This window comes from Pecten maximus, chromosome 16 (assembly GCF_902652985.1).
Source record: "Pecten maximus chromosome 16, xPecMax1.1, whole genome shotgun sequence".
In the NCBI taxonomy this organism is placed as follows: domain Eukaryota; kingdom Metazoa; phylum Mollusca; class Bivalvia; order Pectinida; family Pectinidae; genus Pecten; species Pecten maximus.
The window spans coordinates 1881872-1899128 of record NC_047030.1 but is presented as its reverse complement, the minus strand read 5'-3'; the positions used below and the strand labels follow the sequence as shown (position 1 = coordinate 1899128).

General features: G+C 37.5%; 2 protein-coding genes across 2 annotated transcripts; both read left to right on the top strand.

Annotated features, from left to right (window-relative positions):
- The first annotated feature begins 9668 nt into the window (after positions 1–9668).
- Positions 9669–10958, top strand: LOC117345419 (soluble scavenger receptor cysteine-rich domain-containing protein SSC5D-like). Its single transcript, XM_033908493.1, has one exon. It carries the CDS (start codon positions 9669–9671, stop codon positions 10956–10958), a length of 1290 nt encoding a protein of 429 aa, XP_033764384.1.
- Positions 10959–10971: 13 nt separating this feature from the next.
- LOC117345418 (salivary glue protein Sgs-3-like) lies at positions 10972–11760 on the top strand. Its single transcript, XM_033908492.1, has one exon. The coding sequence runs from the start codon at positions 10972–10974 to the stop codon at positions 11758–11760; it is 789 nt and encodes a 262-aa protein (XP_033764383.1).
- The last annotated feature ends 5497 nt before the right edge of the window (positions 11761–17257 follow it).

Sequence of the window (17257 nt, the reverse complement as noted above, 5' to 3'; positions counted from 1 at the left end):
AATTGGACGGACAACAGGACGAAAGGCGACAATCAATTGGACGGACAGAAGGACGAAAGGCGACAAACAATTGTACGGACAGAAGGACGACATAAACAGCCTGCTATAATCAGTAAGATTTAGTAATGGCGGTGCTCTCACACATAAAGTGCTTAATTTTGTATGATTTACTTTAAAAATTTTAAAATTGACAACTTAATCAGTACTGTAACTTGAGGAGATTCGAAGTTTGACAATTTAACATTATTCCATGAAATCAGGTTTCGACAGAATATAATTATTTCTTTTAAGTTTTTGTTTTACTTTCTGAAACGATTCTCACAAAGATGAATGGGTATGATTTTCCAGGCGAAATTACACCCAATTGTACAAAGTTAATTATCTGGTTATAATAGAAGAAGCGCGAGTCTGCATGAAGCGACTTGTCGATTTTACGAACTAATAACATCACAAAATTTGTAAAACGGACATTGTTTTTAAATTCATCTTGGTGCAAATGGAATCGATATGCACGAAAATAATATGTAACAGACAGAAACCATGTTTTCATATCATTGAGGTTCTACAAAACCAACACAGATGTGTTTGTCTCTGTCGTTACAAGAGACTCATTTTATAAAGTATATCAAGCTGAATACCATCATATAGACGACTGATGTAATGCCCTTTGATGGCCTGTTCAAAAGACAAAAATGAATATGAACTGAATTTAGTAATGGATACAGTGTATGTCTAAGGTAGCAGTGTACAGTAAAAATGCCAAATTCTGAAAAATATGGCACATGTTTTAGATATGTAAACATTGCCAGTTAACCTTACATATAACCTCTAATAAAGTATATATATTTGAAATCTGTACAACATTTGCAATTTTAATAGAGCTCTGAAGGATAAGTAAACTGATATTTTCTGTGATTTTTAGAGCTGTGAATACCATGGTAACAGCTTAAAAAATTCTCAAAAATTGCAAAATATTATGATATTTGACCCAAAATGGCACAATTCTCTACACAATTTTTTTTCTGAAACCTATTTAAAATTAAATATCTCTATCCCAAAGACAGAATTAATCTTGTTTGGACATATGTTGTAAATTAAGTTTTTCCGCTATCTTACCTTTTCTGTGGGCTGCCATTTTGCGCTGTAGGCAAAACTAAATTTCCTGTGTAAACACACGTTCGGAAAATCCGGATATTTGAAATCCGGAACCAATTTATTGATTTTTGTTTTAATAAATATGAAGCCTGTATGTACTACTTCATACTGAATATACCAATTATAGTGTACATTTATTTTTTCATTTTTTATGCATATCATAATACAGGAGTTATTTGCTTAACAAAAAAATTGCCCATGGCCAGGCTGTCTTACTGTGGTGTGCTACCTAAAGATGAACAGGAAACATTATAGATCTGATTCGCCCTTCTATGACTGGTTAGTGGTGTTAAAAACAGAAATTTTAAAATCCGAAAATGGGGTCGAGGAAACAGAAATGGCCTTAAACAAGCAGAAGGAAAGGTTAATCAAACCCAAGTTTTAATCCATTTCGTATTTGTGGGGTATTAGTATAGGATTTCCTTGTGTTTAAGGCAAATCGATGGTCTGTCCAACCTTTAGGAAATATCTCCCCCCTCCCCCCCCCCCCCCCCCCCCCCCCCCCCAGCTCTGCATGTCATTATGATTTTCTTCCATGTTTCCCTACACGCCCGATGCTTGCCATTTCGAAGACTTTAATCACGTGCTTTTCACAGTAACAAATACGAGACCGTTGTTTGATAACGAGGTGAAGCTACCCAGTTAATATCGTGTTATATACATCAAATTATGTTGATTATCTAAAGCCTTCAGCAACACGGTTAGACAATACGGTGTTTTGAAAGGCTTAATTTCATGGTGCAATTATATTCCACTCATTCCTCATGCTTATCACGTCTGTGTGCACATGACATCTGGCCGTAAACAAATAGTCAGCTCGTGGACATTTAAGATAGCATTGTGTATTCCGTTTCAGCGAACACAATGCTAAATGCTCAATTAAAAGTGTCATTCTCTTTACACTATCGGTGACGGATAATCTCGATTCCAGATAAAAAAAAAAAGTTCATTTTCGTGGAACTCGACGATCAATTAACAAACCACGTAGCTATCTGATGCATTGCAATGTGCAACGATAATGAATGACCTAATGAAAATTGAGTGTTCCCTAAAACCGGAAGTTGTTATTCTCTGTACATGCGGCTTGATAATATTCACGCCAGGAACTTCCTGTCTGGAGACTACGCTATTTTTCATTAGAGGGATGTTATATAACTACAAGAACGTAACACAATGGACAATATCATTGATACCTTCGTGCTTTGACAAGTCGTACAGAAAATAATCGCATTCATTTAATGGTAAAATGTACTCACTGTTTCAACTACATTTAAAGTTTTTTTGCTTTTTGTGTGTGTGTGTGTGTGTTTTTGTTTTTTGTTTTTGTTTTTATAATTTTGTACATTTCCTATTTAATTGTAAGTGTATGATATGGGCGGGGGCCAAGGTTACATTGATTGCCGGTGTCAGTATTATGGACAGAGACACATGATCTGTTAGTTGAATTATCTTTTCAGAACGACCCGTTAAAATGACACTTTTGAAATGACTCCTTTAGGATGACTCTTTTAGAAAGGCCCTTCTATTGGTTCCACGTAATGATTCATATTGAAAAGACTAATATAATCATTCCCTACATTGAGGCTGTGACAGAGAAATCACAACCTAGGGGTGACAGAGATATCACAACCTAGGGGGTGACAGAGATATCACACCCTCGGGGGTGACAGAGAAATCACAACCTAAGGGGTGACAGAGAAATCTTGAACAGGTAAGATATGAGACAAATCTGTAAACGATGGAAAAACACATACAAGTTCAAATTTCAGTGATTATGTGTATCACGAATGATTTTTTACATTCAAATCGGATTCAAAAACAAGATTATCAAAGTCCTAACAACACAACGCCATTTTAGGATGGGATGTACTCGTACAGAGTGTATCTATACGTTACATATATGAATAATTAAGCTGTGATAGTAAGGTCCGATAATGCCATTTCGCTAACGAGTTCACTTTTAAAGGTTTCATTTCCAGAAAAAATAGTTGCTAATGACATGGACGTAATGTTAATTTATTGTGGTTGTCTTCATAAATCACAGTCAATTATAATAGTTAAATTCACAATGTTTAACTAAGTTAATTATGCCTCGTATATCTTCCTTTTTTGTCCAGTTTAATGTCCTTGTTACGGGTGTGTGTTGTCCAAATCCTATCGAGTTACACTCATTATAACCGTTTCTCACTCATGTCGTGGGCTGGTGACACAGTAGGAACATTCTTGCTTTCATCTAGGCGGCCGGGGTTCGATTACCTGATCGGACGTGAACAGGTATGGGGTCACCTGACCGACCACGTGGGTTTTCGCCGATTACTCTGGTTTCCTCCCACAGTAAGACTTCCCACGCACTTCCATCTGAGCCATACGTGATTAATATACGTTAATATAAAGTCGTGGGATTAGATAATGATACAGCTACTTTCCTTTATATTTTTTTTTCTAATCAAAGAGATGAAAATCTTAATTCAACAAAGTGAAAATAACAAATAGATTAGAACTTTGGAAAAAAAAAAACTTTCTTCTGTTTTTGCAAAGTTTGTCTATATGTTTGTTTTCTTTACGTCCAAAAGCCAAAACAATGCATTTATGGACTGACATACAACACAGCTTATACTATGATATCTTTACACTAAAATACTGCGACTCAATGTTAATGGAATGAATCCGTGGCTATTTTGCACTACTGCAGCTATTGCATCAAACATGGATAGTTCATGTTACGTCCTGGCTAAAGTCATGTCCTTTGTATTACAGGTATTCTTTATTCGTAATTTGCAGATTAAAAATGGTTATCAAGTAAATATGCAAGTTGTAGCTCAAACGGTTTCACGAGTACATAATTGTTTAGTATAAAAGAGTATCGTTCAGATGAAATGTTTCACGTCAAAATTGTCTACAAGCAGTATTTCAGAGAGTCAGTGCTATAAAATCGGCATCAGTTCGGCGCTATCACAAGCAAGCCGATACAAACATACTACAGACTCAGAAAACACACTCGTATCACGCATGAAGTACGCAAAATGGACCATCCTGAGCCCTTGACCATAGCTATTGATAACAGTTATGACATTAAATAATATATAAACATTTCAGATACAAACGATAAAAAATCGGTAAACTTGGTGGACATTTTATAACCAAATACACTTGTAGGTTCAAACCGGTAACGTCAGAATTATCAGCACGTCAAAAGTGGATCACTCTCCCAGTAGGGAACCAATGCTTTATACGGGTTTACAAGCTGTGTTGTCGGTCAGGAAAACAAAAGTACTGTGGACCAGTGATTTTATATTAACACAAGCGTGGGAACAGCAACAAGCTTGCATACTGTGACCTTAGAAAGGAATACTGTATATTATATAGATATATGTTTTTCATTTTTATCGTATTGTTAGAGTTAAATAACACGTTTTTAGTATTTGTTTTTAACTGTATATTATATAGCAGGGTGAAGATTTCTGTCTTCATTTGTGTTATGTTGTTGACATGCCTAATGATTTTTGTTGATTTGATGTTTGACCGAGGCTATATTGACCCTGATGAACTATTCCTTTCCAGGCGTTACCTAAAGAACGTAAAACTTGTAATAGTATTTAGTATGAAGACCAACTTTAACAGTTCGATTCATTACTTTGTTCACGGAATTTTCGTTCCAACATAATTGTCGAATTGATACAACATAATCTGTTATAACAGTTGATGGACCATCAATAATTAAAAATAAAAAAAAAATAAATAAAATTGATGCTTCTTTTTACTCTGTTAATGTGTCCTGATCAAACCAAATCTTACAATGTTTGTTCATTTGAAAGAGTTTAGCATCCCCACAATAGCCATCGACAAATGAGGACGGATGTTTTCTGGATAACAAATGAAAAAAGTAAAACGCAAAAAGAAAGAATAAAAAACCCTCGGCCTATAATATAACAACTTCTGAAGTGATGAAATCAATTGATGGAACTTCTAACTTCCTTCTTCCATTTTGAAAGTTTTTCTGTGTGTATAAGTGTTTTGTTTTATGTTTTATGTGTACGTCCTACAGACAACCTAAGTCGTCTAGAGACATACACATGTTGCTCAATATAGAAACAGTTTATACTATAGCCATGCGATTCATTATTACTTATTTGGTGAGCTAAATATAAAACGAATTACCGAGTGTCTATTTCAGACTACTGTAGGTACTGTAACACCATGTCCTAATACGGTAATTAGATATATTTTCCTGATTCGTAATTAGCAGATAAAATGGTTATCAGTTAGAGTATGTATCGCGAAGTTGTTGCTTACACGTTCTTAATGAATTTAAACATAAAAGATTATCGTTGAAATGAAGAGTACCACGTCAAAAATGTCTACAAACAAGTTCAAGTTCTTTATCAATTTAAACAAATTGGTTTATCAGTAAACAAATTACATATTCAACAAATCCTCACATTCCTCACACATCCATATACTGATCCTCACACACAGAAAACCGGCGGTTACAGAATAGTGTAGAAAAATATCTCTCACACTTTGATAATTAAGTTTAATCAAGAGGTCTGAAAACAACTAATTCAGCCATAGAAATTACAGCAGTACATACTGTATTAACAAACACGTTATAGTTTATTTATTCACGTTATGTATAGAATAATATAGAATGATAGAATAAATACTGAGTGATTTCGATAATACAAGTACATAAATCAATATATAATATTTGATATTATGTCTCAGGCGATCTCGTTTCCGATTACTTAAGGAAATGAATTTTGCTAAATTGGCCAGATCTTTTTTGTTTTCTATTCACATCAGTTTTATAAATTAATACATGCTTGGTCTAGTAAAATAATATTTGTTTATGAACTTACTTCTCAACTCTGTAACATTGACATTTGATTTTAGAATGGAACTCGTCTTCTATATCTCCATTATTACAAACATTGTAAGTTACGTGATAGATAATTATAACGTCCAACCTCTACTTTTAACTCATGTGATGACATTCTAATTTTACTTATTTCTTTTAAGTATTTTGAACATATAGGCATAGATTAATATTTTTGCAAACCAAAATTTCCACTTATATACTGATATAAACAGGGCCGTTTTCGTTTTTTTGCGGTCCAAACGGTTAGTCCAGTTGGACCGGTGTTGTTCGTTTATGAAATAAAGACGGATTTGGCGATTTTATATTGTTTTCAGACGAGCCTTGACAAAGATTTCCAAGGCCTGTATTAACATTTGCAGGTCCGTCAAGATATATGTTTGAAATAGTACATTAAAAAAACTGACGAACCGGTTTGTCCGCAAAAACCAACAGGCCCCGAACACTTCAGTGAGTACTATACAATCGGCATCAGTTTGATCCACGGTATCACAAGGAGGCCAATACAAAACCTTCTACAGAATCAGAAAGCACACTCACATCACGCACACAGTACGAACAAAGGAGGAACTGTCATGTGCCCTTGATCACAGTTACTGATAACAATTATGACATTAAATAATATACAAACATTTTAGATACAAGCGATAAAAAATCGGTAAACTTGGTTTCAAATACAATGGATAAAAAATCGGTATCCCTGGTGGATATTTTATAACCAAATAGGTTCAAACCGGTAACGTCAGAATTATCAGCACGTCAAAAGAGGATCACTCTCCCAGTAGGGAACCAATGCTTTATACGGGTTTACAAGCTGTCGATCAGGAAAACAAAAGTACTGTAGACCACTGATGTTTAATATATTTACTGAGTTTCGCTCTACTAAATTAGCACCAGTGTGGAAACCATGGACGAATTTTATACCTTAACTTGAGAATGTTACAGTACGATAAGAGGCCCACTGATCAGGTCTCTGTCGTTTTAACTATATCATATGGGGACGTGCTTCTATCCGTCTTCATTTGTGCGATATTCTTAGGATTTGTTGACATGCCTTACACATGTTTTTGTTTGTTTATTAAGGCGTTATTGACCCAGGATGAACTTTTCCTTTCCTGACGTTACCTTAAGAGTGTAATACTAGTGTTTAGTATGAAGACCAGTCTAAACAGCTCGATTTATTATTTAGTTCATGAAATTTTCGTTCCAGCAGCAAAACTTTCGAGTCGTTACAACATAATCTTTTATACCAAATATCCAAACAATACGGTCAACCACTACAACTACATTTTCAAAAGATACGTCTTTCTCTGAGAACATTACACTTTCTTATTATACCATGTCTACCGTAGTTAGCTCTTTTGTATTGCATTTAACATCCCACAACTGTCAAACAACGACAGACACGGAAGAGAAAGAAAAATCAATTAAAATGGATGCACTTTTCAAGTTAGAGTGTAAATACAATTATCAGTAGTGATAGTTAGACGATAGGTCACGCTGGACGCAGACAAAACCCAGAGGCATGGTCTTCCTTACAGCAATCAATTTCTACAGCGGTTAATTTGTGTACGGACTGTCTCTGTATATATATTATTCCTTAACACCAGTTGTGTGTTTGTTCAGAGTGTCAGACTGATGTTGTTTTCGTCCATTACAGTTGTCCATGTCCAAAATAATAATGGAATAAAAACAATCATAAACAGAAACATCAAACTTCTACACTTCCAACTAATTCTGTTAAAATAAAAAAAAAGTTCACTAATGTTTTCCTGTCAATTCTCGTCCCATTCCTGAAAGCTAATTGATGATTTAGAGTGATATATTCAAAGCGTACGTGGAGCACCGCCCAATATTTACAAATCAAATATTTATACTGTTTGGTGTTATACATGTATCGTTCTAGCTACAGACATAGACATTTAAGGACGGTCTCCCTTGTGCACGAGATGCATACTTGATGTATCTACTTAACTAACCGCTCACGAAACAATAGGGCTAATATGAGGATGAATACCAAAGACATCGACAGATGAAAATATTTAGACAAAAAGAGGAGAGAAAGGATAACAATGATTCCTATGTTATGTAATAACTCGTACATGCTATAACGAGACGAGTCATATATAATGGACTTTTTTCTCAATGTTTTCTTTCGAGTTGCTTACGGATCATCAGCAGTTTGGGGTCCAAATTACTCTTGACAGGTGCTCCTTCAAAAAGAAACAGTTGCTGGATACTGCACAAAGTGCTTATTTATTAGGTTTTACCTTCTCCAAATTAGTAACGTAAGATGATTGCAGTGTCCTTAGTTAACGATGAGGCACCCAACAGTCGCTATATAGTGCGATCCCACTGCCATACATTAGCACTGTAGCATGTTTCTTCATAAAACCGTGGTTGAGTAGTCTGTTTTCTACTGAACAAACTTAAAAAAAGAATATTTTACGTGATATTGTGTAATTAACTTATTTTAAAAGTACGAGATTGTTAAATCACAAAAAAAAAAATGAAAAATAAATAAATAAATAAATAAATAAACACAATTTGAAACATGCAACTTAATTACATTACGGCGGTACGTGTATTGGGAATTCAGAATGTTTTTAATCAGTAACAGGACAATGTAGATTCAGTAGGGTAACCTATAAATGGACTGTAGCCATTGTATTTTATTTGAAATCCAAATAATACCAAGCTAACAACGTTACGTCAAATTAATTTCGAGTCCACAAAACTCCAGTCATTTAATCAGTATCGTGGCTGTTCTTTAGAATCACAGCAATCCGATTTCAGTGTCATTTAATCTCATCCATGTTATCGCCGATCCTCATTATCAAGCACGATTTTAGTGTATCGCTTGGCCCATTGAAAAAATGTGAATAGTTAGAGGAAAAACCCTGGTTTCCCAGACAACAAATCAAATATTTATTTCGGTTGAGAACTTGATAAGATCGCAGTCGAAGTACGCTTGTCAACGCGTGTCAAGCTTCTTGTAGGAATTATCGATGTCACCACGTGATAGATTAAGTCGCCAGATTTGAACCGTGCATTTTAGTTTTAATGATTAAATAATGATCAATTTTCAGCTGGTCTTAGTTCTTCCAACATTAGATCAAATGAAAACACTTTCTAATTAATGAGTTCACTAATAAAGTTTAATGTTTGTTTGGGGTTATTAAAGTCTAAACTTGACACACGGATTACTGCTGTTTGTCTAATCGTAATTAATACTTGCTGTGATATGACGAAACATGTATGTTTGCATTCGCAGCTTTGCAGGCATATTTCTTCTTCTTTTCCTTTCAGTCAAACTTCTCTTTTTATGTTTTTTTTTTTTTTTTTTCGTTTTTACGGTTTGTTTTTAAATGATTTTTATGTTCCTCTGTTTTTCTTTTGGTGTCCTCTCGAAACTGGTCATATGAATCATGTTGTTGCAAAGATGCTAGAGCCACAAAGATATAAAATCACTTATGTATTTATCCTTCGGATGTACCCACATTAATATTGTATCAATCTATAGTACGGACATTCATTACATGACATGTTTGAAAACATCCTCGACAGATCAGTTATGTTTTGTAAATTGTCGGCTCACAACTACTTTCGGTACAGATACCCTGTATACACAAATAAAATGAATAACAACAATACCTCATATGGCCGAACGCTTGACAACAATACCTCACGTTGCCAAACGAAAGACAACAAAACCTCACACCGCCAAACGCTTGACAGCAACACCTTTATAGCCAAACGCTTGCCAACAACACATCACATGGCCAAACACCCGACAACAACACCTCACATGGTCAAACGAACGTCAACAACACCTCACATGGCCAAACACTCAACAACAACACCTCACATGGCCAAACACTCGACAACAACACCTCACATGGCCAAACGCTCGACAACAAAACCTCACATTGCCGAACGCTCAACAACAACACCTCACATGGCCAAACACTCGACAACAACACCTCACATGGTCAAACACTCGACAACAACACCTCACATGGCCAAACACTCGACAATAACGCCTCACATGGCCAAACACTCGACAACAACACCTCACATGGTCAAACGAACGTCAACAACACCTCACATTGCCGAACGCTCAACAACAACACATCACATGGCCAAACACCCGACAACAACACATCAACTGGCCAAACGAACGACAACAACACCTCACATGGCCAAACACTCGACAACAACACATCACATGGCCAAACACCCGACAACAACGCCTCACATGGCCAAACGAACGACAACAATACCTCACATGGCCAAACACCCGACAACAACGCCTCACATTGCCGAACGCTCAACAACAACACCTCACATGGTCAAACACCCGACAACAACACCTCACATGGCCAAACGAACGACAGCAATACCTCACATGGCCAAACACCCGACAACAACACATCACATGGCCAAACGAACGACAACAACACCTCACATGGCCAAACGAACGACAACAACACATCACATGGCCAAACGAACGACAACAACACCTCACATGGCCAAACGAACGACAACAACACCTTACATGGCCAAACACCCGACAACAACACCTCACATGGTCAAACACTCGACAACAACACCTAACATGGCCAAACACTCAACAACAACACCTTACATGGCAAAACACTCAACAACAACACCTCACATGGCCAAACACTCAACAACACCTCACATGTCCAAACACTCGACAACACCTCACATGTCCAAACACTCAACAACAACACCTCACATGGCAAAACACCCGACAATAACACATCACATGGCCAAACGAACGACAACAACACCTCACATGGTCAAACACTCGACAACAACACCTAACATGGCCAAACACCCGACAACAACACATCACATGGTCAAACACTCGACAACAACACCTCACATGGCCAAACGCTAAAACAACACCTCACATGGCCAAACACTCTACAACAACACCTCGCATGGCCAAACGCTTGACAACAACAGCTCACAAGGCCGAACGCTTGACAACAACACATCACATGTCCAAACACTTGACAACAACAGCTCACAAGGCCGAACGCTTGACAACAACACATCACATGTCCAAACACTCAACAACAACACCTCACGTGGTCAAACGAACGACAACAACACCTCACATGGTCAAACACCCGACAACAACACCCCACATGGCCAAACAGGCGACAACAACACCTCACATGGCCAAACAGGCGACAACAACACCTCACATGGCCAAACACTCGACAACAACACATCACATGACCAAACACTCTACAACAACACATCACATGGCCAAACACTCAACAACAACACCTCACATGGTCAAACACTCGACAACACCTCACATGGCCAAACACTCAACAACAACACGTCACATTGCCAAACACTCAACAACAACACCTCACATGGCCAAACACTCTACAACAACACCTCGCATGGCCAAACGCTTGACAACAACACATCACATGTCCAAACACTTGACAACAACAGCTCTCAAGGCCGAACGCTTGACAACAACACACCACATGTCCAAACACTCAACAACAACACCTCACGTGGTCAAACGAACGACAACAACACCTTACATGGCCAAACGCTCAACAACACCTCACAAGGCCGAACGCTTGACAACAACACCTCACAAGGCCGAACGCTTGACAACAACACCTCACATGGCCAAACACTCAACAACAACACCTCACAGTCCGAACGCTTGACAACAACACCTCACATGGCCAAACGAACGTCAACAACACCTTTCATGTGCAAACACTCGACAAAATGATTTGATTAAAACGAAAGAAACGAAATGAAGATCCCCTTACGAGTCATACAATATGGTGAAACAGCTGATTTTGATCTTCAGGGGCTACAAGTAATGCATTTAAAATACATGACTCCCCCCACCCTAAAAAACAAACAAAAAACACAAACACAATTAAACAAAACTTGTATTAATACAACTGATTTGTATTGTGTGTTTGCCAATTCTTGGCTTCATCATGGAAAATGTACTATTAGGTTTATTGATGTAAATTAACGCTTAATTGGTGAAGTAAGAACCTACAAGCAATCAAGCATAAACTAAAGCTTTCTACATATGTCTTCTCTCATCTAGAATTTCACGGGAACTAATTGCCAAGATTTTAAAGGATACACTTTCCCTAAATGATACGCTGCCTGTCAACGTTTCTTTACGAAGATTACGAATGAAATTACACTGGCAGTGCGGAAATTGCTAGGAAGTCTTACCATTTGTATATAAATGTTTTTTGTCTATGGCATAAGATATTCTGATTGGAAACAAATACTGAAGGGATGGCATGGCTTAATAGTTAAGATGTACGAATGATTTCTCGCGTTCACAATGATAAACACGATGTGAATTTTTAATCTTTTGATTTTCTTTACGTTGTATAAACAAGGTCATCACTGACGGACATCTTTATATTATAGTCTCACCACGAGGTCATCACTGACGGATGTCTTTATATTATAGTGTCACCACGAGGTCATCACAGACGGACGTCTTGTTATAGTTATTGAATGTCTAGACGAGTGTATCATGAGATATTTCGGCCGGCGGTTTTGAGTTCCCGTAGCGAACGAGTTGACGCCCACCGAAATATCGAGTGTACACGAGTCTATGACATTATAAAAATGGCTTGTATCACGATCCGTCAATCAGCTGTCACTAAACTTCTAAAAACCAATCAAAATTGTATAGTTTCCGAGTAAATTTTCCGCCAAAAACAATCCACAATCAATTAGTAGTATATTTCCCGCCAAAAACTTCAAAGCGCGCCTACGTTCTCACCAGTTTCATTCGAACTTTTTAAGCAGTAAGCAGGGTGTCAACTCTGTCAGCTCTACGGTCACTTTGAAGGACATGGATTTTCTTTCCTTACAAGAGGACGATTTTGACGACATTGTGTTTTCTCAAGTATGCCAGGAGATAGAAAACTAAGTGAAAGCTTTTGATGGGATTTCCGACCTGTCCCTGACACAGGGTGTTTCTGAATAATGTGTACCCGTCGGCTTCTCAAGCGGACTGTCTGACAGCGACACAGAAATGGATACCCCCGAAGCATGGATATGGGACATTTGAATTAAAATTACCTGAAACCGAACTTCATCAATTCGAAAGCAAACGTTTCGCGGAAGCAGTATCCACCCAGAAAAATGATAGAACTTATTGGACAGCAGGAGAATGTTATCACTAAAAAGAATACAGCTTGGGTGAAGGGTGTATTTCAAAGTTGGCGCCAGAATGGAACTAATGTCGGTATTGAAATGATCCCGGATTTTCTGGAAATGACTGGTTAGCCAATGAACTACTTCCTGTCAAGATTCGTTATAGAAACGAGGAGGAAAGATGGCAACCCTTACCCTCTACGTTCTCTGTACCTCAACCTCATCATCTGCGGACTTCTCCGACATTGGAGAGATTGTAATGTAAATGACAAGAACTTTTAAGATCCGCAAAATGACATGTTTAACAGTTTCCGGAAAGTGTTGGATGCAAGAATGGAAGAGTTCGTTTCCATCGGACTTGGTACAAACATTAAACAAGCCCAGCCATTAATGCCCGAGGATAAAGTAAAATTAGGGGGAAATGGTGTTTTAGGGTGGACACGGCAGAGTCGTTGCAGTGCACCATGTCTTTCTATGCATGTAAACTGTTTGGGCTTCGAGGACACGACGAACATCACGATCTCAAATGAGAGCAATTTATCATCGACACTGACCAGCACGGGAAATATGTCGAGTTCACGGGAAGGGGATGTAAAACATACAGAGGAGGACTGAAAGTCCGCGATATTACCAGCAAGAATATCAGACAGTATTGCCAAGAAGGTAAGTCATTTAATCATAAGACTATAAGATAAAGTTATAGATGAAAATCAAATATTTCTCAAATCCAATTTCTAAAAAAAAATCTTTTTTTTTGATGGGGGATATCAGAGGGACTTTTGGATTAGCACGACACTGAAGGTACAGTTAACAGTCATACACTTTATGAAATCTCGTAAAAAAATTGGGTTATCTATGAATAAAAGTATATGTACATTATTAAAAGAACAAAACAAACAAAAAACCGAAACCTGTGGTCTTTATGATACAGTTATGAACACGTACTTTATTTCAATTAATTTGACCTAGAACGACAGTAATTTAATGACTAATAAAATGATTCCAAAAATTCTTTAATTCCAGGTCAATGAATTTTTCTATAATCTAAAAATAGAATTATATGGAATACATAGTTTGTTTCGAGATGTGACATGTGTCTGATATTTCGAGAAACTTTTTGAAACCTTTACAAGCCAAGTTGGTCGAATACGAGAACGTGTTAGTCCATCAAACCATGTCTTTTATCACGTGGTTACGTCTAGTAATAACATCTTTCTCCAGACAGTTGCAGGTGACCGATATTGCGGATAACTTTTTGTTTATAAAGGCCTTAGGAGGGGGGTGTTTTACAGGTATTTCTTTCTCCATTGTCTGTTGCAGGTGACCGATGTAAAGGCCTTAGGAGGGTGTGTTTTACAGGAGACCTCTCAGAGGAAACCCCATTCGCTATGGAAATCACGCCGTCCGTGTTAACAAACTAAAAAACATAATGAAAGTGATATGTGTCCGTGGTGTTCTGAAAGGAAATTACACAAACCACAGTGGCAAGCGAACATGCGCTACACAGTTGTACATGGCAGGTGTTGATGAACAAGAAATAACGCGGCGAACTGGACACAGGTCGGAGAAGGGTGTTCGGAAATATATAAAATTGCCGATGCAAGTCTTTTGGGAAAAGTGGGTACTACCTTGGATCCTCCGCAAAGTTCGACACCAAAACTTAAAAGCGAGCAAGAATCCGTCGAGAGGGAATAACACATCAAAATGTGCAAACTGGATGATCAACTCGTCCTAAACCCTTTTCAGGACATTACAAACCGTCCATTCTTTACCAACTGTCAGATTTCTTTCAGTTTGAATAAATGACTGAAAACAATTTTGAAGTTTCCACCAAACACATTGTACGTGTAAAGTGTTACATCATTCATTGTGGTAAAGTTGTGAACAGATTATCTGTTATATTTTCACTGATCAGATTGATAAGAGGAAGCTGAAGTTTAATACAAATTGTAACTACATTGTTGGAAATGAGTGTATACGTTGAAGTTTTAATTCATTAAAATTGAAAATTACGGAAAGAAACGAATGGTTCTGGGTTTTTTTCATGATATACTGCATACATTTTTGTATATTTTTTTTGTACTTTGGTGTACAACAACTTCCTAGTATGGGAAGTTATTGGACAGCAAAGCTCCGCCTCTTACATTGGGTTTTTGGATTTACTGTCCTCGCAACTTCAAAGGAAAACTAGGCAGACCATGATACAATATAGTATAGTGTCACAACGAGCGAGATCGTCGGTCATCACCGACGGACATCTTTATATTATAGTGCAAACCAAAGGTCATCCGAAGTCGGATCGACTATCTTGTACATTTGTATATGCGACCGTCCGCGGGCCCAGTTTACAAATGGCTAACTGTGGCGTATTCATCTGCTTCCTTCACCTGCTCTATTGAACGAAAATTTAACTTGGTGTGAGTGTTTCCATATGTAGAGACAAACTTCTATTTATGTGGGGCAAGGTCTACCAAAGGTCAGCTTTGATTAATGAATTCTGGCTCTTACATGTACTTGAACCTCGCGATACTTAATGGAGACCGCATTATCACACAAAGTTCGGACTGTTGGTTACTATAGAAACCATACAGAACCCTGTCGACTTCAGGGGTGCTTGACTTGGCTAAGGTCAAAGTCACCATTAATTTGGCAAGTTCACTGTTGCTAAACACAATCTTGCGTGTACGTTACAATAATGAAATATGATAAACTATCTTGGTATATGTGGTATGCTAGGATTGATTTACGGGTGTACAAAGGTCATGGTCACCATGGGCTAAAGTAGATTTTGCCTTGTACCTCGATATCTTAGGATCGCACATAAGCTTCACACTCGGAATGGTAGGTTCCATATTTGACGAATTCACAGAAGTCTTTTTCTGTAAACATATGCCACTTTAAGTTACACTTTACATAGATTCTGACCCTCATTCACTTTTATTACAAATTAACCATTCGAAACTTCTCGGGGAGAATATCTGATATGTCTCACATCTATTTATTTGTTTTGTTTGTGTTGTGTTTTTGTTGTTTTTTTTTTCAAAAGGAGCGCCGAGTAATTTAGATATAGTCATTATTAATGTATTAAATGTCCAGGAAATGAATTCGTAAATCTTTAAAATATATTTATCATTTTCAGTATCACGCGCTACAGTAAGATCGTTAAGGTTGATCTGACATACGTTGTATAGACTGATAGTGTTTGCGCGAGATTAATTGTCCCGTGACATGAACAGATGACGTAAACATCGCCGTGTAAGCAATTAGTTCAGCGACACGTGCTAATTACTAGTCTGGCTCCGAGTTAAATGCTATCTTGGTGATACAGTTAGTTATCTGTCTAATTACACAGTTCTCAGTCAGGGTTTAGTGCTTAAAAGAGATGTTCAGTTAAGGGCGTATTGCGTAATTTAGGACTAAATCACAAAATCGAACGAGTTGGACAGAAGTATTCTTTCCAAAATACCGGGCATTTACGATTTGTTTGGATCCAAATGTTTGTCTTGAAATAGATACAGTTTATCCGAACTAAGGAAACCATCGGAGTTTATTATCCTCTTTAATCCAACCACAACTAATGTGGTCGTCCCATTAACCAGTTTGTGCGATTTCGGGAGAAATGTTTTCCTGTACAACACTAACGACCAAGGACACGGACTTTGATGTGTGTGGTTAACGTGACATCAAAAAGGTCTAAAGTCAAGGGGGAACACGAGATATCGTATTATTCCGTGGTGGTAAACAGTCAAAGAGCCGCAGATTCATCGAGGAATATTTCCACCTGTCATGTCGTATAAATCCGCCGTGGTAATCAGTCAAAGAGACGCAGATTCATCGAGGAATATTTCCACCTGTCATGTCGTATAAATCCGCCGTGGTAATCAGTCAAAGAGGCGCAGATTCATCGAGGAATATTTTCGCCTGCCATGTCATAATAATCCGCGGTGGAAACATTCAAGGAGACGCAGATTTATAGAGGAATATTTCCGTATGTCATGTCGCATAAATCCGCGGTGGTAA